We start from the raw sequence: 26,893 nt of genomic DNA on the forward strand, positions 1-26,893 counted from the left end.
GGTGCACAAGTAGTTTTCCCAGTTAATGGCAGGGTAGTTGAAATCACCCAGTATTAGGGTGTTTGGTTGTATAGTGATATTTTCCAGTATGTTTAGAAAGGTGTAGTGAGAATCTTGGGGCATGGTGGGGGATCTGTAGCAAGCTACAATTTGGATTGCAGTCTTACCTAGTGTTAGTAGCACCTGGAGAATTTCAGACGCATTGTGTTGGCCAACTAACCTGGTGGTGTGAATATCCTTGGTGAATATGGACACTCCTCCACCTTTAGTGTTTCAATCCTGGTTTGGTAGCCGAAAAGTGTGGTAAGAGTTGTAGCCTGGTATTGCAGGGGTGCCCTCTGGAGCCTTGAACCAGGTCTCAGTTACTGCACAGATATCGATGTTCTCCATTTTTAGGAGTGCCTTGAGAGAGTGCATTTTGAGGTTTAGACTTCTAGCATTGAGTAGCATTATTTTCAGATTTTGCATGCTTATACCTGTTACAGCGGTGGTTTTGTCCTTTGAACTTCACCTAAAAAGGCACTATAGGGGTAGCAAGAGCCTTAGACAGTAACCTGAATCCTAGGGGCGACAGGTGCAGACCATCTCTGGCAAAGCATCGTGGTCTTTCGATCATGTCATCCCAGGCAGACAGATACTGGATCCCCTTAGAATGACACCAGAAGCTTAGCCAATTGTTGAAGTCAATCATTTTGTCCTTATATTGTGGTATCATTCTGGGCGAAGGCAGGATGCTACTCAGGGCTAGGGTCATACCTGCCTGGGCCACATGATCCGAGAGCTCTTCCATGTCTCTTTTCATGTAGTCCAGGGCGGTACGTCTCAAGTCATTCACTCCAACATGGACAATGACAGAGTCATATTTGTACTTGTTGTAGAGTGACACGAGTGCATGAGTTATGTGGCGGATCCTGGCACCCGACAGGCAGCGCACTGTAATTTTCTCCTTGTTCAGCCTGTTGAGTGGGACATCAGTGTGCCTGACTATAGAGTCACCTATGACTAGAGTGTTAGGTACGTTGTCTTGCCTTAGGGGCTGTTGCTGGGTGGCACACTGATGTTGTGAGCTATGTGACACTTTGGTTGTGACTGGTGTTTGTTTGCATTTCAGCTTCGGAGGTCCTTGTTGCTTGGGCAGGTTACAGTTAAGGGCCTCCACATATGTGGATTTAGTGTTGCTATGTGTGGGTGTTGGTGGTGTGAGTTTAGAAGGGCTATGTGTTGCTTGAGGTGTAGTGTGGGTGTTAACCTTCTCCTCTTGACTGTCTAGCACAATCTTGGGTGGAGAGAGCGTTGCTTCTAGTTTGACTATGTAAGTGCATCTCTCACAGGTTGTAGTGTTGGGTGGTAGGAGGAGAGGGTTGTCTGTGTACATGCGGCAATTGCTGCATTGCTCCAGTATGCCCAGAGGCAGTATTATCAGAGGCAATAGAGAAAAAGAACATAACAGAAGCCTTTTTACTCAAATGATTTTTATTTTGATGAAATACAATTTAATACATTCATAACATTCAATAACTATTTACAGTATTTACATTCAGCGTGACAAAAAGGATTCAGATAAAAACATTTGTAGTTAAATAATAAGTTAATATATAAGCTATGATGGTTAAAAAGAGTTTGGTTCCATCTGTAGGGTATCAATCAAATTCAAAACTTTCCTCCACGGACTATTAACCAATGGCTTAGGAAAAGGTCTTAACTCTTCAGTTATTTTCTCCATTAGTATGCATTTCTTCAGTGATGATAGGAATTCCTCCATTGTGGGTGCTACATTAGAGTTCCATCTTCTAGTTATACATTTTCTGGTTATTGCTAACATTATCCACAACAAATATAGGTCATCTTTCTTCATATTATTACTATTAACAACATTCAGTAAAATTGAGGACTTTGTCAAAACAAATATGTCAGTATAGATAGCTTGAAGAAATTTGTTAATCTCATTCCAATATGGTTTAATATTAGTACAGTCATAAAAAATATGAGGCCAGTCAGCATTAGTGGACAGATGACATCTCTAACATAACTTGCTGTTTGAAGGGTTCATTTCTGAAAGTTTCTCAGGTGTCAGAAAGGATCTGTGTAGAAATTTCCAATGCAAAATCCTTCAGAATTGTGACTAAGAAGTTAGTTTAACTGAAAATAAAATGTTTATCTTCCATTGATAATGATACTTGAAACCCTTTAGTTAGGTATTGCCAGTAAAAATCTTTAGGAGCTGTCCTATAGACAAAGGGTTATATAGCTATAATAATTCATTCTTAACATTGATATTATTATATAGAATTCCAACAATCCAGTTTATCATTTTTGGTATGGTTTTGAAGGATGAGTTATGTATTATTCTACACAGATCCTTAGTGTATGCTGTGACACTCTGAAGAACCCACCAGTCATTTGGGGATAGGCCATAGGCTGACAATATACTTTGTGTGTTCAAAGCTTGTTGGTTTTCAATACATTGCAACCAACAAAATAGGTTACTGTTTTCCCATAAACCAAAAATCTCTCTATGTGTTTTATCAGGGAAATCCCTTGTAATAGTAAATGGTATTAAAAATCTATGCCACAGTTTTATATCTAGATTTGTGTTAATAAATTTTCTAAACACATCAAAAATATTGTTTATTAGTGATAGTTTAGTTAATTTTGTTGTACTATACTGTAAATTTTAACTTAAATAGTGCCATATCTTATCTTTGTCAGTTACCAAAGCATTCTTTGATAAATAATTTTCCTTCATTAGTATAATGGAGTGTAACTGTTTCCAATTGGAAGAGTATCCAGGATTTATCCAATTCATCGCTATTTTAATTATAGATGCCTTTATATAAGTTTCAATCTCTGGGAATTTTAACCCCCCTTGTTCCCATTTTCTGCTATGATGAGAATATGCCACTCTATTTCTTTTGGGGTACCATAGGGATTTCATCAGAGTTGAAGTGATTTCTTTAAGGATTTTCTTTCCCGGTAGAAGTATAAGGGCTTGTGCTATATATAATATTTTAGGCAACAAAACCATTTTTATCAGTTGTAACCTATCATCAAATGTTATAAACAAATTATTCCATTTGCTTATTAATGTCTTGATTAAGTCTAAGGCTTTAGCATAGTTAAGCTGTAAGGTTTTCTCTATATTCTTGCCTAGGACTATTCCTAAATAGTCTAGAGTTGAAACTTGGTTTCCAATAATATGATTAACTGGAACCTGTATGTTATTTTTTTATTTAATAATAAATATTTTGATTTAGATTTGTTGAAGGAGATTCCTGAGATTTTTTTGGAAATTTGTTGTTACTATATCTACTTCACCTAACACTTCCTTAGAGTTGGGTAAGGTAAGTAAGACGCCATCAGCAAACATCATTATTTTAGAAATATATTGGTCATATATATATTTATACGTCTTATCTTTGGGTTATTACGTATTAACATGGCAAGTATTTCTATGGCCAGAGCAAATAGGATAGAGGACATAGGACATCCTTGTCTAGTACCTCTAGTGATTTGGATTGCTTTGAAAGTAAAGGGACCTAATTTGACATATGCTAGATTATTTTCATAGATTTTCTTTATCATTGTTATAAAAAGGGGGGGATCAAATAACTGTAAGACTTTAAATAAATAAACCCAATTTAAGGAACCTCAGGAAAGTTCTTGATTATGCACGTGAGGCCATCCTCAAACTGAATCCTTTGAAATGTCAATTCAAATTGAAAGAAGTTGCCTATGTTGGTGACATGTTCACAAGTTCAGGCCTTCAACTTGATGCATTGAAGTTAACGTCAATCAATGCAATGCTAGTTCTAGAGGATGTCACATCTTTACAGAGTTTCCTGGGTAAGATTAACTATTTGGGAAAGTTCATTCCTAGTCTTAGTGAACTTTCAGCACTATTACATGAGTTAACATGCAAAGATATAAAATGGTCTTGGTATAAGCAGCATCAAGAAGTGTTTGATACTTTGAAAAAGAAAATTTCCAGTCTGCCTACACTGAGATATCATGATGTTCATAAACCTGTGACTCTCACTTGTGATGCTTCGCAATATGGTTTTGGTGCAGCATGACTTCAGGAAGGCATTGCAGTTGCATATGCATCTCATACTCTGGCTCAAACAGAAATGCATTATGCACAAATAGAAAAAGAGCTTCCTGCAGTTGTGTTTGCTTGTTCCAAATTCAATTACTATATATACGGAAGACCAGTTCAGATTGAAATTGATCAGCAGCCATTGATAATTTTGAACAAAGCAATACATGTTACTCCAGCAAGATTGCAACATATCCATGTCAAAAGGAGGAAAAAGTGCTAATAAAACCCATAAACAAAGAAACAAGCACTCAGATAGCCATAAGCCCAAAACCACGTTTATTGATTAAGCACTGAAATCTGAAACACTTCACTAGTGTTTCAGATTTTGGTTCTTACTCAATAAACGTGGTTTTGGGGTTACAGCTATCCGAGCGCTTGTTTCTTTGTTTAAGATTGCAACATATGCTGTTAAAATTGCAAAAGTATGATTCTAGTATTGTTTACAACAAAGGCAAACACATATATCTCGCACATGCTTTGTCTCGAGCACCCAGAAATGCATCCAAGCATCATGAAAATGAGAAGGCAGATTTTGAAGTTATGGAAGTTAAATGCATTTCATCATCATGGCTTGATGAGTTAAGAAACCATACTGCTGAAGACCCAATTTCTCAAAGACTGTGTAACGTTATTACTCAAGGATGGCCAACATGTCAGACAAATTTTCCACTTGAAATGCAACAGTATTTCCCATATAGACATGAACACATTGTCGAAGATTGTATCATTATGAAAGGAGCTAAAGTGGTTGTTTGTAAATCATTGCAGAAGGAATACATAACAATCCTGCACAGAGGTCACCCAGGTGCTAATTCAACTAAAAGTAGGGCAAGAGGTATTGTGTTTTGGCCCTCAGTGTCCAAAGATATTGAAAGATAGACACTTTCCTCTTCAGTTTGCAACAGTAGTAAACTGCATCAGCAAAAAGAACCTCTTCAGCTGCATCCAGTCCCTGATTTACCATGGTCCACAGTTGCTGTAGACATTTTTGAATGGAATGGTCAACACTGTATAGTACTAGTTAACTGATACTCTGGTTGGTTCAAAGTTGACTTAATTCACAATTTGTTGTCTATCGCAGTTATTACGAAATTAAAGAAACATTTCACAGTTCACAATTTACTAGTCAACATTTTAAAGAATTTGCTAGATCTTGGGATTTCATTCGTGTAACCACTAGTCCAGAATATCCACAAGCTTGTGGCTTAGCTGAACGTACAGTCTGTAATTAAAAGATTTTGGTGGAAAAGTTCAAATGGGAAGGAACCAATGAATTTCTTAATTTACTGAATCTTTGAAACACTCCTTCTGACAAGACACTTCGTTCACCTGCTCAAAGACTGATGTCAAGACAAATACGAGCAACTCTTCCAATCGACAAATGGCTATTAGTGCAAATCGCAAAGAGCAATGTAGTAGTCAAAGCTCAGCTATCGAAAAAACATCATACGCAAAAGGTATACTATGACAGAACCAGTAAACCTCTTCGACCATTATCGCAAGCTGAACTTGCCCAAATGCAAACTTCTAAAGGTCATAATCACATGAGAATTATAAAAGACATTTGTGTTGAACCAAGGTCTTACATAATTCAATCCAAAGGTATTGATTACAGAAGAAATCACAGACACATTTTGCTGAAACCACAACAGACTCTGTGTACCAGTGGTTCCAGTTCTTGGACTAAAATCACTAACTAATCAAGTTCCAGAAAGTAGACAGTCTTGATTGTATAATTCTGATATACCAAATGATGTTTCTGTGTCAAATAAATCTCTTAAGATAGATTGAAATCTGAAAATCTATATGTGACAAGGGGAGGAAGTGTCTGTAAACCTAATCCTAGATATGTACAGTAAATTGCATTTGTAGTCAAGTAGCCAATGCTGGCATGTTTATACAATGTCTAATTCTTGAAAGTGTCTCAAGAAATGTCAATGCAAAGAGGGAAGATGTAGAACAGTGTGCTATGCTATGCTTTCTGAACCTTATCATCCGCTGTAGTTTAAGGAACTTTCCAGGTTGGGCACGGTATTAAACTAACAATTGGTCAGATTTTCTAAATTCCTTACACCTATGAAGATAGAAATTAAGTTGCTTATGCACATCTAAAAGATAAAGCATGTATTTTCCTTTATTGTCTAATTAAAGAAAAAATACAAGTATATTGATCACTTGATTAATGTTTGCTTCAGAGGCAACTACGTAAAAAGGAAGGGTTAATACGCAATGTAACTGTTTATGGAAAATCAAATAAGGTGGTTTTGCAGAGAGTGCTTGGAGTTCAGAGACTCATCCCACAGAAGTTATAGCCACAAGAAAAACTGTTTTCCAGGAAAGAAATGTGAGGTCTACTTTAGGCAAGAGCTCAAATGGTGATTGTACTAAACTCTGTAATACGACAGTAAGATCCCAAGGTGGAGTGGGATCCTTCATCAGAGGTCTAAGTAAAAAAGTATTTAAGAAATACTTTACTTAACCTGGATGAGGCTAAAGGGGAACCATTGTCTCCAATATAGTAGTTAGAGATGACTGCCAGCTGAACTTTGATGGTGGAGAAACTAGCACCATTTTGAAAAATAGAAACTAGGAAATCTAAAACAGCCAGAAGTGGAGCAGTGAAAGGATCTCTCAGCTGAACCCCAAAATAAAACCTCTTCCATTTACCCTGATAAATTTTTCTTGCAAAGGCCTTTTGGGATGAAAACAAAATTTGGTGAACAGGAAAGAAAGCCTGTAATGTCTAGCCATCATTGGAATCGGAGAAACCATGCGGTTAATCTGAGGCCTACAATGTCCAGATGAGTCATCCGTGATGGATGTGAAATGAGGTCTGGACTGGGGTCTAGTGTCCAAGGAGGACATAGTAGATGAGACCATAGAAAGGGAAACCACACTTGCCGAGGCCAGAATGGGGAAATTAAGTTATTTTGTTCTTCAACCAGAGTGCTTTCTGAAGGAATTTGGGAATTAGAGGTAAGGGAGGATAAGCATGTATGAGATCATGAGACCAAGCATGGCCTAGAGCATCTCTGGGTGACTGTTCCTGAAGGAGAATTAGGGCAAAGAACCTGCTGAATTTGTTGTTGAGGGAGAGGCAAAAAGATCACTGCAAGGCTGACCCCACTTGTGGAAAATCATATTTGCCATGGTTTGACTGAGACACCACTCATGGGGCATCAGAGTAGTCCTGCTGAGCCTGTCCATTAGAGCACTAGATTTCCTAGGTATATGCAGTGCCACAAGAAAGTGGTTGGAGGAGATTGCCCACTGCCAAACTCTCTTTTCTTCTTGGCAAAGGGGGTAAGAACTGTTTCCCCCTTGTTTGTTGATATACCAAACTACTAACATATTGCCCCCAGAGGAAGAGAGTTCTGAAGTGCCTGCAACACTAGAAGGACTGCTGTCATCCTTAACACATTTATATGCAATTAGTCCACATGCTCTGCACTGTCTGTCTCAAGAAATACCCCCCTCACCCTAAATGGGAGGCATCTGTGGTCATTGTGGTGATTGGGAGAGAAAGGATAAAGGGATGCCCTAGACAAACATCGTTGGACTGTATCCACCACAGTAGGGATTCCTTGCAAACCCAAGATAGTTTTATAGAGTGTTGTAAAGGCTGTTGATGAAAGAACCATTGTACTGCTGGAGTCCATTGGAAGATTCTCATGTGAAGGTGAGTTGTAGGTATTAAGGTGATCACAGCAGCCATGGTCGATCAATCCTAGAGCTTTGACAACCAGCTTTGCTGGGGGACAGAGGTGAGAAAGATCCTTTCGGGCATGCAGTCTTAAGGTAAGAACTCTATTCTGTGGTAAGAGAGCGAGATGATTGACTGTACCTATGTGAGCCTCTATAAACTCCAAGACTTGAACTGGCTGTAGGAGAGTGAGATGATTGACTGTACCTAGGTGAGCCTCTATAAACTCCAAGACTTGAACTGGCTGTAGGAGAGCGAGATAATTGACTGTACCTAGGTGAGCCTCTATAAACTCCAAGACTTGAACTGGCTGTAGGAGAGCGAGATGATTGACTGTACCTAGGTGAGCCTCTATAAACTCCAAGACTTGAACTGGCTGTAGGAGAGCGAGATGATTGACTGTACCTAGGTGAGCCTCTATAAACTCCAAGACTTGAACTGGCTGTACGTGGGACTTCAACAGATTGATTGTGACTCCCAGGGAGTGGGAGTAATCCCTGGCTTTTTCTAGGTGATGCCTGGTTGTAGCAGTAATGAGTTAGTCATCTAAATAAGGGAACACTCTGTTAATGTGCAGTTTTAGATAAGTTGTTACCACTGCCTTACATTTGGTGAACACCCTGGGGGCTGTCGTGAGACCAAAGGGAGGACTCTGAACTGGTAATGACTGGCTCCCAGCCAGAAGCACAAGTATCTCCGAGAGTGCCTGTTAATTTTGATAGGATAGTGTGCATCCTGAAGATCTAGGGAGTGCATCCAGTTATCCTTCTGTAAGAAAGCCAGAATGGACTTAACTGTGACCATCTGGGACTTGGAACTCTTTATGAACTCATTCATATCCAAGGTGGGTCTCAGGTCCTCTGTTTTCTTTGGCACTAAAAAGAACCTTTAGTAAATTCCAAATCCTCTTTAGTCTGGAGGGACCTCTTAGATGACTCTTTTGTCTAGCAGTTTTTGAACCTCTAGAGCTGCTGATTCCCACTGACTGGGTGGAACATCAAGTTGACTTTTTCTTTTCTTTGGGGGAAGTTGGAAAAAGGGAATGAAATATCCTCTGGATATAATCCTTTGTACCTATGAGTCTTCTGTAATGGCTATCCAGGTGTTTAGGAGCAGGGATAAGTGCTCCCTGCCTGCCTTCAGAGAAGAACAATTGGGCACCCTTTCAGGAGCACTGAAAGGACCTGTCTGAGAAGGAATCTCGATACCTTTTTTCTGTGGACCCCATCCGCTGCAGGGCTGGTTTCTTCCATTATAATTATTCCCCTCTCTGCCTCTAGGAGAAAAATCTCCATGTGATTCTTGAAAAGGCCCTTGAGATTTTCAGAACCACATCTTTTTACTACCACACTGATTCCTAGAGAAAGGTCTCTGTGGGTTAGAAAAATGGATTCCTACAGCAGATAAGATCTTTCCATCTTGCTCACTGTGGGAAAGTGTGTCTTTAATGGTTGGTCCAAAGAAAGATGATACAGCAAAAGGAGCGTTGATGAATGATGCTTTAAAAGACTCACAAAATCACACAGCCTCTTCCAATCATGTCTCCTAATAGCTATGCCTGAACAGGTGGCCCATGAGGAACCTTTAATGCATGTGAGATTAACCTCATGGATGCATTCAATATTGATTGTAGGGTGGCCAGTTGTGAAGAAAAAGATTTTTGTTCCTCTGCTGACATGGACCCAGGGTAGAGTGAGAAAGTTCCTTAAGTAAGTCCGTTTGTAACTTAGTGAAGTGTGCCAGGTAGATCAACAATCATAAAGTGAAGATCACTGAGGCATAGACTCAATTCCCATACCTGTCCAACACCCTAAACTTTCTTTTAGGGAGATGAACAGTAGAGCTCTGCTCAGCTAGCTCCTTCTCGGTGGCTGCCACAACAGCCATGGCATCCACAAGGATCCCTCTTGTCCAATATTGCCTGTCTGTAGGGACACTCAGAATTTTATCTGAGCATCTAAGAATCAGTTCTGTAGTGTCTGGTTCCTTCCATGCCCTGCAGGAGACAAGATCTATAAGCTTATCCTCCAGGGGAGTAACCCAGGATGTAGATAGGCCAGGCCCGAAGGCTTCAAGGAACACTGATTCATTCTGGGAAGGGGTTTGTGATGACCAAACATCTTTCTGGTATAGGATTTCTAAAATGTCTCCAAAGGAGACACCTTAAAGTGGAGATCTAGGGGACCCTTGTCCTTCATCAAAATTGGTGTCTTCTGTGAGGGATTCCAGTGGGACATCCAAGTGTCTCCTTTTGAATGACCTCTTTTGGGGGACCTCTTCAGTGGGATGCTCCTGAGAGATATCCAGAGAGGTGTGCAGTTCCCTAACTGGAACTGCCTGGAATCTCATGTGGGATGACTGTCCCTGGGAGATAGGATGAGTAGACTTAAACACATGATCCAAAGGTGGAACAGGAACTGGATCTGAATATACAAGAGTAGAAACTGCTCTCAAATGAGAGAAAACCTTGTCCATCACCTCGAACACAGAGGGGCCAGAAGAAGCCAAGGGCAATCCAACCATAGCTGACTCTCTTGGATCAGACAATCCAGAACCCTTCCCGACCCTCTGAGGGAGGAGTAGGAGCCAAGCTGTCCAGTGCCGAGGCCCCAAGGGGAAGCGATGGTTCTAAAAAACTTCAGAGTTCTGACATGACACCCTGGATCCAATACACGTCTTGCTCCAAGGGGGGGGGGGGGGCAGAGTTGAATATATCAGGGAAGGAGTCGGAGTAGAAAAACAAAGTGATTTAGGATCTGACGGTTCAACTCTTGGGAGTTCTCAGAACTGAGGGCTCCAAAACAAAAGGTCGGATCAGAGAAGGAGTGATAACTCTAGGAGAGGATGGTTTGAGGCTCACAGATTTGATGGGTGACAGAGCTGACAGTACCCCCACTTGGATCTGTGTTCTGAGAAATTTTCTCATCATCCTATCCACCTCTGTTTCAGAAAGAGTTTGGGAGGACCTGACAGAAGAGGAAGTGGAAGACAGTCTGGAAATTTTTTTGGGGAGTTTGTTGATGAAAGGGAGACCTCAATCTCAGGGAACCTGGCTCCAGGGAGAATCATGGGCTACAAGAAGATTTTGAAGGCGCAGGTGTCAGATCTAAGAGCTATGGATCCAAGCTTCCCTGAGCTCCATAGACTTATGAGGTTTGAGCCCTTGAGGTAGATGTACCAGAAGAAGAAGCAGAAACAAGAATAAGGCCCTTGAGAACCAGCTTGTTCCTTCTGTCACGGATAGCTCTACTGTTAAATCCAGCACAAATACTACAAGAAGTGTCCAGGTGTGCAAGGCCTAAACAATAGACTCACTCCCTGTGGGCATTCGAGTTGGGGTATCTTATGCCCATGGGAAGTACACTTTTTTAAAGCCAGTTGGGTTTTCAAAGTCAGACAAATAAAGAAGAAAAGGAAAGTTTTTTTTTTTTTTTTTTTTGAGGGGGGGTTGTTATTTTTTTTTCTTTTTTTACAGGAAAATAATTATGCCAGCAATGGTATAACTAAAATACCTCCAAGGGAGATAAAGGAAAGGAAGAATGGTTGTCAACAATGGTAATGAATATTATCAAGAAAGATTCTTAAATTTGGTAATTAAACCATTCTAGATAGAGGGTAAGGGAGATAATAGTAAATAAATGAAAGGGAAAAAGATTTAAAGACAATAAATATACATTTTTTAAACTCACTAAACCCACAATGAGCTCAAGACATCACAATCACGACCAAATTGTAGAGCAGCAAATGAGATATGAAGTAATTAAGTGGTCAGGAGCATTATGAGTAAAGGGAGATCAACAGTCAGATTCTGGAATCTAGAGCAGTGTGGCCGAGTCAGATACAAAGATCGGATCCAAACCCATTCATTGAGGAATGAATGAAAATGACAACATCAGATCCTTGGTTATGATTTTTTTGAAGTAGAGCAGAAGAGTATATTGGAGAGGTGGTGGAGGACATGGGATAGGTTGTTGGGTAATTTGGTAGTGCAGTCAAGGAGGCAGAATTATTTTTGGAAATCATGAGCTAGTAGTAGGCCTGATAGCCTGGTGATGGAGGTTGATTTGTCAGGGTCTTTTTGTTATCCTATAATATTAGGAGGATACAGATTTGTTTTGGGTTCTTTTTGAGGATGTGTTGTTGGTGCCGAGGAAGTTGACCATATGCCTTCTAGTGGCCATTTTAGGTATATCTCTAAATTCAAGGGGCAATGAACAAATGGCAGGTCAATACTGAGTGTCAGGTGATAGGTCACTAGTGTTGATAGAGTAATGTGATGTACGTTACAACATAGCCCAAGAAACTTGCACAGGACCCTGCACTGACATCAGATTGCTCTCCTTACGTAATGCATATGTGCACATGTTAGACATCTCCAGGAGACAAGAGACCTGCAGAGACTGGGAACCATGGAGTCTCTTCTAATCTGGTTGGTTAGCCTACTTAGTCCAAGGGACATATGGAAGCAGAATGCTCAAATCCAAGTGACCCCAGAAGCCTCACAGTAGGATTCATGGATTAAGTCTGTGCAGGATAGCCATTGAAATGACCAGGGTGGCCAAGGATGGGATGAGTGAAGCTAATGTCCTGGAGCTTATCCCCAGAATGTGGATTCATGGAGACATTTTTCTAGCCACCCTCTTCAAATCTAATAATAAAGGTCAGTTTGTCAGCAGACTTAGTAGTTGGAGACTTTGGCTGATCTTGGCTTTCATGTCACTTTTCTTCTTTATATGCTCTGGGTCTTATTTGCATAATAATTATAAAAGGATGATAAGTCAAATCCAAGAACCACCTGACAGCCCCCACACTAGCAAACATTCAACATTGTTGTCTTCTTAGTTGTCAAGTAGGCCTTATGCTTTCCATGGCATTGTATGAAATTGGGGAAGGGGGTTTAAAGTGCTGGTATGCTTGGCACTCTTTCACACTGTTGTTCCATCTGAAATAGTCTAGACAGTGTAATTGTAGGCCCTCAATAGTGAGGGGATACCTTGGGTATGATACATACAGGTGCCAAGTTTTTTTTATGACCAGGTCAAGTGTATTCTGTTCCTTAAAAGGGTTGTTAACAATCCAGTCCTCAATACTGATCTGATGACCACAGCCATACTTTAAAAAGCTTATGTTTCTTTAGCATCGAATATAAAAACTTACCTACATCTCCTTGCCTGAAGCTCACTCACCTGGGTCATTCTAAAACATTTCAAGCCCTCCACCTGAAGATCATTAATTCGCTACCTGCTAAGATAGCACTCTTGCACCTTCTGAATCTTGCTATTCCATGAATGACCACTCCTTTTACATACATGCATGCAGTCTGTCACAAACACACGCATGCATGCTTACAGTCAGACATATGCAGTCATACACACACATATACATGCAGTCACACACAGACACATATACAGTGTGTGTCTGACTGTTTCTCTCAATCTCTTAAACACACACACACACACACACACACACACTGTTGCTTTCACAGACCCACACACAAGCTCACTCAAATGTGTGCATGCAGACACACACACACAAACACAGGTGCACACACACATGTATACATCCACACACATAAATGCAAGCATACAGACACACATGCATGCATAAACAAACACAAATGCAATACTGAATGCACACAGGCTCATACTTGAAATGTTCGGTTAATATTCCTTTTATCTGTTTGACTTAGACTTTGGACTCTTGTCTTCTAGCTGGTATAGTAATAGGAGAGCTTTGCATTTCAGAGTTGATTGTGAACTCTCCATGACATATGACTGCAGGCCGTGAGAATGATTTTTAGAATTGTACTAATCACAGAAAATCATCTACGGGAAAAACTGTTTTACATCTAAATCCAAAAGCTTCATTGTTTACCAGTGCAATGAAGTGCTGTAATAGTTGCTTAAAATTACTCTTACCTTTTTACTGTAAGAAATATGTTTCACTTGATATATCCTGTACATCTACGTTCTGCTTACCAAAGTCAGGCAGAAGCCTGTCAAAATGCAGTATAAATCAGGCTACAGCTGTGTTGCTACATAATCTTGCCATAACATGCACTTCTGTTTCAAAGTACTTTTAACTGTATTTCTTATTAGCAGCACTTCAAAAAAATAGATTTTACTGCATGTCACAATGTGTGGTTGTATTTTACACACATGCACACACACATACATATGTACCGCAACGTCACCATGTGGGAAGTCTTCTTTCCTTAGCCTTACAGTGTCCTGTTTTTGGTTCCTCGGGTATAGAAAATGGGAGCATCTCAGATATGGCCATCGTTAACCATGAAGTGTCATCAGGTCCCCCTTCCATACCTCTCCCACACCTTCATTTCACTTTATTCAGTGCATCCTTTGTTCCAATTTCCTGAGATATCTGGCTTCACCCCCCCCCCCCCACACACACACACACACACACACACGCACACACATACACCAGACTATGATGATATGAATTTAATGATGGGCCCTAATTGTCCCCAGGCTGGGGAACTACTCAGCAGCACCTCAGCAATCCAAGATGATCCTTCAACTGGTGAATGGAAAAAATTCTTTAGGATGTAACTCCACCCCTGATGGTTTATATACAAACTTTTATCACTGCAAGGATCCACTATGCCTTTCTCCTAATGCACATGTTCTCCAAGGCCCATTAATGTTACTGCATATGGCTTAAAGTCAAATGCCTACCTCTGTTATATATTGCAGCAAGAACTAAAAAAAAAAAAATAAACATAAATGGCAAGCTGGGAGGAATGTACTTAGCGCTTTTGTCCTTTAATGTGTATAGAATTTCTTCTTTTGAAGTACATTTGCAGCAATCCATACACTTAACACCCCTCAAAACTGCCATCTGGTGCACTGGAATGGACCACCTCCCTTTTCCAGGTACACTTGAGGATTTCTGACCCCCATCATCCAGATGCTTACTCCTCCTCCTGCCTGCTAATGAGACCCAGATCATCTATCCATCCAGCCCTATGCTCAGGCTACCTGGGTTATATATCCATCAAGGCTTATGCATGGGTCATTTGAGTCAGCTACCCATCCAGACTTATGTGCAGGCCATTTGAGTTATCTATCCATCTGGGCATATGTATAGGTCATCTGAATTATCGATTCATCCAGACTTACTATTCACATCTAACTCCTAAAGCAACCCCTTGAACTGTTACCTCTTTCCACAGAGCAAGTAAGGAAAGGAACTAGATTGCCAAACATTTCTTCTATATCACATATACACCACAAACATACATCTGGGAACAATTTAGAATCACCAGTTCACCTACTACATGTCTTTAGGATGTGGGAAGAAACTAAGACACCTGGAGGAAATCCAGGCGAATACAGGGAGGACATGCATACTCTCCAGAGAAGGCACTCACTCCAAAAATCGAATCACAATATCTGTCACTATTAAGTGATATCAGTTATTATGTCAATGTGGTCATAGTCAGGGCTTTATCCCTCTGTGCCACAAATATGGCTTATTTTATTATATTTTATGTTATTTTATTTATTTATTTTGAATTTGTTAACCAGGGTAAAACACTGATCCCACTGGGCCTAATTCAGTCTCAGACTGGGAAAAACACAATAAATGCATGACATTATATACAGTAAATGACAAAATGCAATATATTTGTATATTATATACAATATGAATATCACAGCTGGCTTGAGGGTATAAAGGCAATAGATGCATGACAGTATATACAGAGTGACTGACAAAACACAACATATACATGCATTATATACAAAGTGAATATCAGAGCTGGTACAAAATAAAGTAGAGTCAGAGCAAGGAATGCACAGGTGAAGAAGGGCAGGAAGAGCTTAAATTATATTACCAGACAAACAGCAGTTGTATGTTCCTGGAGTCTTGCAATGTGCTTTATTTTCAGGCTGGAAAATGGGATATGATGAATCATCGTTAAAAAAGAAGGAAGAAAGAAGGAAGATGCCCACAGTTTGAGACCAAGAGCTTAGAAAACATGGTCTGTGCAGTGACGGGAAGTTTGTGGGGTCTACAGGAGATGACCTGAGTGATTAAGGTTTCTAAGGATGTATGTTGGAGCATCTCTGAATATTTGGGACCAAGGGCTTAGAAAGCATGGTCTGTGCAGTGACGGGAAGTTTGTAGGGTTTACAGGAGAGGACCTGAGTGGTTAAGGTTTCTAAGGATGCATGTTGGAGCATCTCTGAATATTTTGGACCAAGGCCTTAGAAAACATGGTCTGTGCAGTGAAGGGAAGTTTATGGGGTTTACAGGAGACAACTTAAGTGGTTAAGGTTTCTAAGGGTGTATATTGGAGCATCTCTGGATATTTGTGACCAAGGGTTTAGAAAACATGGTCTCTGCAGTGATGGGAAGTTTGTGGGTTTTATAGGAGAGGACCTGAGTGGTTAAGGTTTCTAAGGATGTATGTTGGAGCATCTCTGAATATTTGGGACCAAGGGCTTAGAAAATATGGTCTGTGCAGTGACGGGAAGTGTGTGGGGTTTACAGGAAAGGACCTGAGTGGTTAAGTTTTCTAAGGATGCATGTTGGAGCATCTCTGAATATTTGGGACCAAGGGCTTAGAAAACATGGTCTGTGCAGTGAAGGGAAGTTTGTGGGGTTTACAGGAGTCAACATGAGTGGTTAAGGTTTCTAAGGATGTATGTTGGAGCATCTCTGAATATTTGTGACCAAAGGCTTAGAAAACATGGTCTGTGCAGTGACGGGAAGTTTGTGGGGTTTACAGGAGAGGACCTGAGTGGTTAAGGTTTCTAAAGAAGTATGTTGGAGCATCTCTGAATATTTGGGTCCAAGAGCTTAGAAAACATGGTCTGTGCAGTGAAGGGAAATTTGTGGGGTTTACAGGAGAGGACCTGAGTGGTTAAGGTTTCTAACGATGTATGTTGGAGCATCTCTGAATATTTGTGACCAAAGGCTTAGAAAACATGGTCTGTGCAGTGACGGGAAGTTTGTGGGGTTTACAGGAGAGGACCTGAGTGGTTAAGGTTTCTAAAGAAGTATGTTGGAGCATCTCTGAATATTTGGGTCCAAGAGCTTAGAAAACATGGTCTGTGCAGTGAAGGGAAATTTGTGGGGTTTACAGGAGAGGACCTGAGTGGTTAAGGTTTCTAAGGATGCATGTTGGAGCATCTCTGAATATTTTGGACCAAGGGCTTAGAAAATATGGTCTGTGCAGTGAAGGGAAGTTTATGGGGTTTACAGGAGACAACTTAAGTGGTTAAGGTTTCTAAGGGTGTATGTTGGAGCATCTCTGGATATTTGTGACCAAGGGCTTAGAAAACATGGTCTGTGCAGTGATGGGAAGTTTGTGGGTTTTATAGGAGAGGACCTGAGTGGTTAGGGTTTCTAAGGATGTATGTTGGTGCATCTCTGAATAGTTGGGATCAAGGGCTTAGAAAACATGGTCTGTACAGTGAAGGGAAGTTTGTGGGGTTTACAGGAGATGACCTGAGTGGTTAAGGTTTCTAAGGACGTATGTTGGAGCATCTCTGAATATTTGGGACCAAGGGCTTAGAAAACATGGTCTGTGCAGTGACGGGCAGTTTGTGGCATTTACTGCGGTAGCGTTGTCACCACACAGCAAGACGTTGTCCCGTTCGATTCTCAGCTAGAGCATCTTCTGTGTGGAGGTATGCGTGAATGAGCGTGCCTTCATTGCAGGTTGTGCGTCACACCTGGTAACTCGGCACGTAAAAATCCACTACCAAAACATTAGCGGACCGGAGTTCCGCTGTGGCAACCCCTAACCGGGATAAGCCGAAAGACACAACAACAGGAGAGGGCCTGAGTAGTTAAGGTTTCTAAGGATGTATGTTGGAGCATCTCTGAATATTTGGGACCAAGGGCTTAGAAAACATGGTCTGTGCAGTGACGGGAAGTTTGTGGGGTTTACAGGAGAGGCCCTAAGTGATTAAGGTTTCTAATGATGTAATTTGGAGCATCTCTGAATATTTGGGACCAAGGGCTTAGAAAACATGGTCTGTGCAGTGAAGGGAAGTTTGTGAGGTTTACAGGAGAGGACCTGAGTGGTTAAGGTTTCTAAGGATGCATGTTGGAGCAACTCTGAATATTTGGGACGAAGGGCTTGTAAAACATGGTCTATGCAGTGAAGGGAAGTGTATGCGGTTTACAGGAGATGACCTGAGTGGTTAAGGTTTCTAAGGATGCATGTTGGAGCATCTCTGAATATATGGGACCAAGGGCTTAGAAAATATGGTCTGTGCAGTGACAGGAAGTTTGTGGGGTTTACAGGAGATGACCTGAGTGGTTAAGGTTTCTAAGGATGTATATTGGAGCATCTCTGAATATTTGGGACAAAGGGCTTAGAAAACATGGTCTATGCAGTGACGGGAAGTTTCTGGAGTTTACAGTAGAGGACCTGAGTGGTTAAGGTTTCTAAGGGTGTATGTTGGAGCATCTCTGAATATTTTGGACCAAGGGCTTAGAAAACATGGTCTGTGCAGTGAAGGAAAGTTTGTGGGGTTTACAGGAGAGGACCACAGTGGTTAAGGTTTCTAAGGATGTATGTTGTAGCATCTCTGAATATTTGGGACCAAGGGCTTAGAAAACATGGTCTGTGCAGTCACGGGAAGTTTGTGGGGTTTACAGGAGAGGGCCTGAGTGGTTAAGGTTTCTAAGAATGCATGTTGGAGCATCTCTGAATATTTGGGACCAAGGGCTTAGAAAACATGGTCTCTGCAGTGATGGGAAGTTTGTGGGTTTTATAGGAGAGGACCTGAGTGGTTAAGGTTTCTAAGGATGTATGTTGGAGCATCTCTGAATATTTGGGACCAAGGGCTTAGAAAACATGGTCTGTGCAGTGAAGGGAAGTTTGTGGGGTTTAAAGGAGTCGACATGAGTGGTTAAGGTTTCTAAGGATGTATGTTGGAGTATCTCTGAATATTTGTAACCAAGGGCTTAGAAAACATGGTCTGTGCGGTGACAAGAAGTTTGTGGGGTTTACAGGAGAGGACTTGAGTGATTAAGGTTTCTAAGGATGTATGTTGGAGCATCTCTGAATATTTGGGATCAAGGGCTTAGGAAACATAGTCTGTGCAGTGAAGGGAAGTTTGTGAGGGAGAAGACCTGAGTGGTTAAGGTTTCTAAGGATGTATGTTGGAGCATCTCTGAATATTTCGGACCAAGGGCTTAGAAAACATGGTCTGTGCAGTGAAGGGAAGTTTGTGGGGTTTGCAGGAGATGACCTGAGTGGTTAAGGTTTCTAAGGATGTATGTTGGAGCATCTCTGAATATTTGGGGCCAAGGGCTTAGAAAACATGGTCTGCACAGTGACGGGTAGTTTGTGGCATTTACAGGAGAGGGCCTGAGTAGTTAAGGTTTCTAAGGATGTATGTTGGAGCATCTCTGAATATTTGGGACCAAGGGCTTAGAAAGCATGGTCTGTGCAGTGAAGAAAGGTTTGTGGGGTTTACAGGAGAGGACCTGAGTAGTTAAGGTTTCTAAGGATGTATGTTGGAGCATCTCTGAATATTCTTGTGCCTAAGCGTTAAGAGGTCTCATTCTTGGCAATCAAGTTGTTGAGAGGAAACGTAAAAGTTCATCACACTGATTCACAAATAGCCATTTAGCTTTTTCACTGGTTTTGTAGTGGTGTTCATTTCTTGGGGAGAGACTGATGAACCTGCATATGGCATCTGAGATGGACTGAATGTTAGATATATTTCTTTTAGAGGCTGCAGCGATCGGAGGGAGGCCAAATTCTGACTGAACCAGTTAGCTACATTTACCTATAGCATTCTTACAGGGTTTCTTTATAAAAGGGGAGATCCTATCAGCCTAGAATAGGAGAGAGTTGATTTTTGTGTGCTTTGTCCAAGTGGAGATGGAAATTTTGGAAGGGGTCCAACTAAATACCTAGATATTTGAATGAAGTGACATTTTCAATAGTGTTATTCAGATGATCAAGGATTTGTAGAGGTCTGGAAATAAAAGAGAGATTGTGCATGTAGATTTGTTTTATGCAGTTACCATATCACACTATATTAGATGCAAGCTACTTGTATGCCAGGGATACACTACGATGATGTAATAACCTACCTCTGTTTGTTTAAAGCAGATGAAGAAGCCAATGGCTTCCCCATCTATAAAATTCATTAGTTCATCTTAAGGTATCCCATAGGATGTCATATTCTATTGTGCTGTTATTATGAATGAGGGCAAAATGGTTCACACTGCCTACATTCACCTGGCCATGACATTTCACACAATACCCCATTTGGATGTTGTTGACAAACTCAAGAGCTTTGTTATAAACCCTTATGTCAACCAATAAATAGCCAGTTGGTTCATAGACAGGACCTAGAAAGTTAGAATTAGCGAGCCCATCTCTACAAAGAAGTAGAAGCCAGTCAACAGCAGAGTCTATCAAGGATCAGTCCTGGGACTGCTCCTTTTTGGCATTTACTTATCTGAAGTCAAGGCCAATGTTAATGACCTCTTGCTGACTGAATTTGGAGATGATTGCAAATTAGGAGCAGTCATAGAATCCCTCACTGACACAAATGTTCTCTGAGAAGGGTGGACACAGACAAATAACTGGTGTCAGACCAATGGACTAAAACTAAATGCCAAGAAGTCCATAATAGTATCCTTTGGAAAGTCATCCACCCCTGGTTACTATCACATTGACAACACACCCCTAATAGTTGTCCTAGTAGTCGGGGACTTGGGGACACATACAGAAAGTAATCTAGCCTTTGACCATCACTTGTCTACAGTAGTAAGGAAATCATTCTATGTTGTGCAATTTATAAACAAAGGTATGGCATCAATGTCCAAAAAAGTCATTGCTCCACTGTAGTCAGCATTTATAACTGAGTACAATGTCACATTTGGCATGTACCTAACCAACCACATCCAATAATTGGAATGTCCACAGAGATGCTTCACTAAAAAAATACAGGGCATAAGTAACATGTCCTATGCAGACTCCCTCAAGGCCCTATCCCTGTATTCTGTCTTCAAAAGGCTGTTGAGGGGAGATCTATGCCTAGCATACAAGGCATTATTACCAGACCCCCCCCCCCCCACGAAGGACCTCCTGCATATCTGCAAAACAAACAGCACCAGAATTACCCATTATAAAGAAATAAACCTTTTTTGTGATATAAATAGGACCTGCTGGAGAGACAGGTATGTATTGCAAAGACTACCCCTTCTCTGGAACATGCTCCCAATACATGTGAATCAGAGTTCCTCCCTAACTCAATTCAAGTCTAACTTAGACAATTTGTTGGGGAACAGGAAATTCATCCCTGGTTTGGCACCTATGTCTCTAATGGACACAGGCAGCCTGTAAATGTTTCGTCTCCCAGGCCCCTGCTTACACTTATCAAGGGTGCCAGAAATTGTCACATATTTGGGATGCATGGCTAGGCTTAAAATGCCCTTGTTGTTAACCTAGTACACAGCTATGAACCTATGAACCTATTATGAAACAGCTCAATGGAAATGAATGGGATATACTTTAGAGGTTTATGTGTCATGATAAAAACCCACTTCTGTCATTAATAAAAACAATCAATATAATTTTACCCATTTCAGATTATTGTTGTTATTGTATTTTTGTTTCATAATTTACTGCACTGCATTAAATTACTTTTTCATATGCTTCATTCTCATTTCTATTATTTCTAGTGAAGTTGGATGATTGAGGTTGTGGAGAAATATAACTGCTTGCTTGCTTGTTTGCCTGATTTTAGTTAACTTATCATGTTTATTTTTGTAGGGGGTTACACCATACAGGATGTTGTGTTTTATTGGACTAGAGGGAATGATTCTGTTCGTGGCCTGGACACGTTGCAGCTGGCCCAGTACACAGTGGAGAATTACTACACCTCAATTTCACAAGCTGTCTATGAAACAGGTAGGAGATGACTTAGTCAGAATTATTGAATATAATGTTCCCCTGTCATCTATAAAGCAGACGGCATATGATTTACCATCACACTTCATAAACAGTCCTTTTATAAAAGAAACTTGTATAATTCCCATTCATTTTAAGAGAGAGAATGTGTGTGTGTGTGTGTGTGTGTGTGTGTGTGTGTGTGTGTGTGTGTGTGTGTGTGTGTGTGTGTGTGTGTGTGTGTGTGTGTGTGTGTGTGTGTGTGTGTGTGTGTGTGTGTGTGTGTGTGTGTGTGTGTGTGTGTGTGTGTGTGTGTGTGTGTGTGTGTGAGACATGTGTGATGCGAGTGGTGTATGACGTGTGTGTGTGTGTGTGTGTGTGTGTGTGTGTGTGTGTGTGTGTGTGTGTGTGTGTGTGTGTGTGTGTGTGTGTGTGTGAGAGAGACGTGTGTGTGTGTGTGTGTGTGTGTGTGTGTGTGTGTGTGTGTGTGTGTGTGTGTGTGTGTGTGTGTGTGTGTAAAGTAATCGTTTTTTTTTCCTGCAAATTAAATATGTTAAGGTTTGACATGACAAAATCCATTTATTTTCAAACAGGGGCTATTTTGGATTATTGAATCACAATGTTAAGTCAATTAAAATGATCTACAGTATTTTCATTGCCTTATGTCATTTATTTAACAGATAATTTGCTGTAAATATGCATAAAGAATGCAAACAAAGAAAAACATGCTTACATATCAGAAAATAAAAACAGATGTTCTGTTGATGCAGAAGTATAAACAGCTGAAAGGCATGAGGAATAAATTGGAGACCACATACTTAGCACGCACAGACAGAATAGAAAAGAACAAGTATACAAGGTTTAAGTATTACTAAAAAAAGTCTTTCACTTTACAATGAATATTTAAGAAGCATAAGGTAAGACCTACAATCTTTTGCATTAAAAGTACCGAATGTACACAAAATGTATATGACTTTCTTGGAGCCACTCTGAACATTTAGTTCTGCCCTATGATTGACACTTGAGACCAGAAATAAGTAATCTGGTTAGGGCTGCACAAAACACAAGGAGACACTAATGGTTTTCAAACCCAGGTCTTTAGTTTTCAGCAGTATAACCATTAGCTTGTACAACCTAAAGTAGGTAAGAGAAAAAAATGGTTTAAGTCAATATAGGTATGATGGAGAGAAACATATATCTCATGCTTAAATACTGATATTCTTTTTTTTTCATGTCTCTACTTTTTAATATTATTTTTTTAATTTGGCTCACTCAATGCATCACAAGTTTCTGTTAAATGAAGAACATGAAACTAATAGCACATCAAGTAATTCATGAACCCATGCTGGCCCACTGGAATGGGGTACCCATCTGCACCTCTGACAACTTGGGTTTATGTAACAGCATAGGAAGGAGATGGCCAGCCTGGGGAGAAGGGATGCAGTCATTATTAAGCAGCTCTCATTCCTTGGGAAGATGATGGATACAGTCCATTACAGGTCTGCTCCTTGTAGAGACATGAGGGCAGTCGCAGGCATATGTACTGACTGTGGACATTTGAATTCCTGCAGTCATTCTGGGCAAGGCTGGTATGCAAAGCAGAATGCATGCTTGTAAATCCCATTCCCAATGCTAACACAATAGAAGCCAAACAAGAGAGGTACACTAACATAAAAGCAAAAATGTGTGACCCTCTGCAATATGACAGTTTCAGCAGCTACATGGCATTTAGTATCTCCTGCTGAATGCTGCAAAAGGCAAATCCCCACACTGGGTGATATAAGGAGTAATTCCACTGAATGGGGTAATTGGGCAACAAGTGAGAACAGCAGAGATCCTTAGTTAACACAAGATACTTCTGGCCAAAAAACACAAAAAGATATATGTATACACACACACACACACACACATTCACACACTCACACACACACACATATATATATATATATATATATATATATATATATATATATATATATATATATATATATATATATATATATAGTTTAACTTCAGAAGCCTGAATGATCACAAGCCTGAATTGCATAACCCGGAAGACCAAAACCCTGAAATTTCATAAGCCTGAAAACTCAAAAGCCAGAATCCCATAAGACTGAATATATACACAAAAAAATGGTACACAAAAACACATACAAGACAAAATATAGCAGTTTTCACCAAGTATGGGCAGGGGGGCAAGCCCCTCTGCACCACCCATGTGTGGGGGTGCGCCTCCCACACCCCCTGCTAATTAAATATATCAACTCCGAGATTGCACTTTAGTGTATTGAAGTGCAATCTTGAAGTTGATATATATATATGTATATATATATATATATATATATATATATATATATATATATATATATGTAGCAGGGGGTGTGGGGGGCGCAGCTTATATTTGGTGGAATATAATCTGTTTTGTGTTGTCTTCAGTCAGCATATGTATCCTTTTTCAGTCTTATGGGATTCAGGCTTTTGAGTTTTCAGGCTTATGCAATTCAGGCTTGTAATCATTCTGGCTTCTGAAGTGAATCCACATATATTTAAATTGGTCTACCTTGGTTTATCGAATTTACACTTACCAGAATCCATATTAACCAAGACAACTTCATTGAACACTGTAAACAGAGAAAGCATGAATCACTGGAATTTGTCACCGGGAAACAAACCATTTGGCCACTAGAGTGAACTTTGCCCTTTTCCCCAGTGTAGTGTGATCTTGGAATTGGTATTTTAAGTTGGGAGAGTATGGGGGGGGGGGTGAACCACTTGGGTGGGTTTAATTTGTGTCCATTTTATTGTTGTGCCCTGGTGGCCAAGTGGTTCATTTCCCGGTAAAAAATTCTGGTGATTCATATTTTCGCTGTTTACAGTGTTCGGTGAAGTTCTCTCAGCAAATATGGATTCGGGTAAGTGAAAATTCGATAAAACAACATAGATCCATATAGATATATTTATATATATATATATATATATATATATATATATATATATATATATATATATATATAAAACTAAATAAATAACACAGATAACAAAAGCAAAGGGGAATATAGTATTTGTAAATATATCACATCACTTAAACAGCTACTGTATAGAAAAGTCCCAATACATCTTTATTGGAAACTAATCTTTCACTCTCCTACTAATAAAGCCATAGGATTCTGTAATCTCCACATGACTTTTAGCAAGATTCACCCTCTGCTTGCCAAGGTAACAGACAGGCTTGTTGTACAAGCTTACTTCTCCAATTCCTGAGGATCTATCTCTGACACAATGATGCTTTAATAATTGTGTGTGGTTCTGTATACTAAAAAAAAATTCATAATTAAAACACACACTCATGCACACATACACACACACACACACACACACACACACACACACACACACACACACACACACACACACACACACACACACACACACACACACACACACACACACACACGCACACACAGACACACACACACACATACACAACAAAGTTGTAGCAAATGCACATAATGGTTAGGATTTGAATGATGACCAAACTGATTTTAATCTTTTGAATGGAGATCTTTTTAGAATTCATCTAATTGTAATGTCCTTTGTATTGCATAGACTTGTTTATTTATTTAATTGAGTAAGCATGTAGAATGAAATAATTGCCATTTTCAAACATGTTCTGAGAGTAAGAAAACAAGAAAGTGAGTACAAATCTAATGTATCAGTATATTCAAGTTAACAAATAAACCAAAACACACATCTGTTGGTATGGATGGGTCAAACTTGAATACTGATTACAATTTCTAGATGAAAGGGATGTGTTTGCTTAAAGCATTCAACAATGACGAATATGCTTCTCATCATAAAGGTAACTATCACAATGTAACATAACACATACAATATTCAAAGTTAAATCTATCAGTATCAAGTACCCTGGAGTGCCCACTGCACAGACCACCACAGTCTTTAGAATAATGTGTTTACTAGGGTAGGCACTATATGCCTCTTCCCGTAACTTCTGCCATTCTGGCAGGCTCTCCCACACATGCATGCACGCACACACACACACACACACACACACACACACACACACACACACACACACACACACACACACACACACACACACACACACACACACACACATACACACATATATATACAGACACACACGCACACAGAACTGCACAGACACACGTGCATAAGTGAAAAGTACAAAATAAGCAATTTATTGATGACCCAAAAAAGTTTTATAGAGAATTGGGAAATAAGGTAAAAGGAATTGAAAGACTGCCAAAAAAGAGGAAGTAGATACATTTTGGAGAGGTATCTATGAAGATCCTGTGGAACATAACAAAGATGCTAAATGGATAGAAGAAGTAAAAGAAAGAATAAGAAGTTTAAAGGTACAGGATATGAAATGGGATGAAATAACAGCCAGAGAGATTGAAACAAAGTTGAGAAAAGCCTCTAACTGGAAAACCTCAGGCCCAGATGCAGTTCCTAACTTTTGGCTTAAAGTATTAACTTCTTTGCACGAGGATTTAGCCGTGAGTAAGACCTATTTATACGCACACCCTGAACAGACACCGCACTGGTTAACAATAGGAAAACAATGCCCTTACTTAAGAGTGAACCTGCAAGCTACCCTAAAAATTATAGACCAATAACAGACAACTCTGCACCAACACAGACACCACAAACTTTCAACCCATAGCTATTCTCTCACCCCTCTCCAAAATACTGGAAAAATGCATCCATGCCCAACTCCTCAAACACCTGCTTGAAAATCAAATTCTGTCACCCACTCAGCATGGTTTCAGACCAGGGCACAGCACCACTACAACCCTCCTCTCCTTCCTTGATACAGTTAACTGGTTATGGGATTCTGGTAAAATAATTCCTTCTCTTTTCCTCAACCTCTCCAATGCTTTCGATACCATTTCCCACATTATCCTCCTCTCTAAACTATCTACCCTCCACATTTCCCCACCTACCCTATAATGGTTCAATAGCTATCTCTCCAATAGGCAGCAATCCACTAAATGGCAACAGTCTTACTCTCCCTTCCTCAATACTTCCACAGGTGTACCCCAAGGCTCCATACTTGGTCCTGTCTTATTTAGCATTTTAGTAACAACTTTCACACCACTCTCCCACAAGGCTCAATAATCCAGTATGCTGATGACTCTACAATAATATGCACTGC

At 40.2% G+C, this 26,893-nt stretch overlaps 1 protein-coding gene across 1 annotated transcript in view; it reads left to right on the top strand.

Moving 5' to 3' along the window:
- The window catches only part of LOC122799792 (gamma-aminobutyric acid type A receptor subunit pi), a 930,262-nt gene that overhangs the window by 795,530 nt on the left and 107,839 nt on the right, over positions 1–26,893 (top strand). Inside the window, exon 8 of the mRNA XM_044069090.1 lies at positions 21,577–21,714. Coding sequence (XP_043925025.1) covers positions 21,577–21,714 — 138 coding nt within the window. The remainder of the gene's footprint in view (positions 1–21,576; positions 21,715–26,893) is intronic.

This window comes from Protopterus annectens, chromosome 4.part0 (genome assembly GCF_019279795.1).
Source record: "Protopterus annectens isolate FY-2018-M chromosome 4.part0, PAN1.0, whole genome shotgun sequence".
Taxonomy (NCBI): domain Eukaryota; kingdom Metazoa; phylum Chordata; order Ceratodontiformes; family Protopteridae; genus Protopterus; species Protopterus annectens.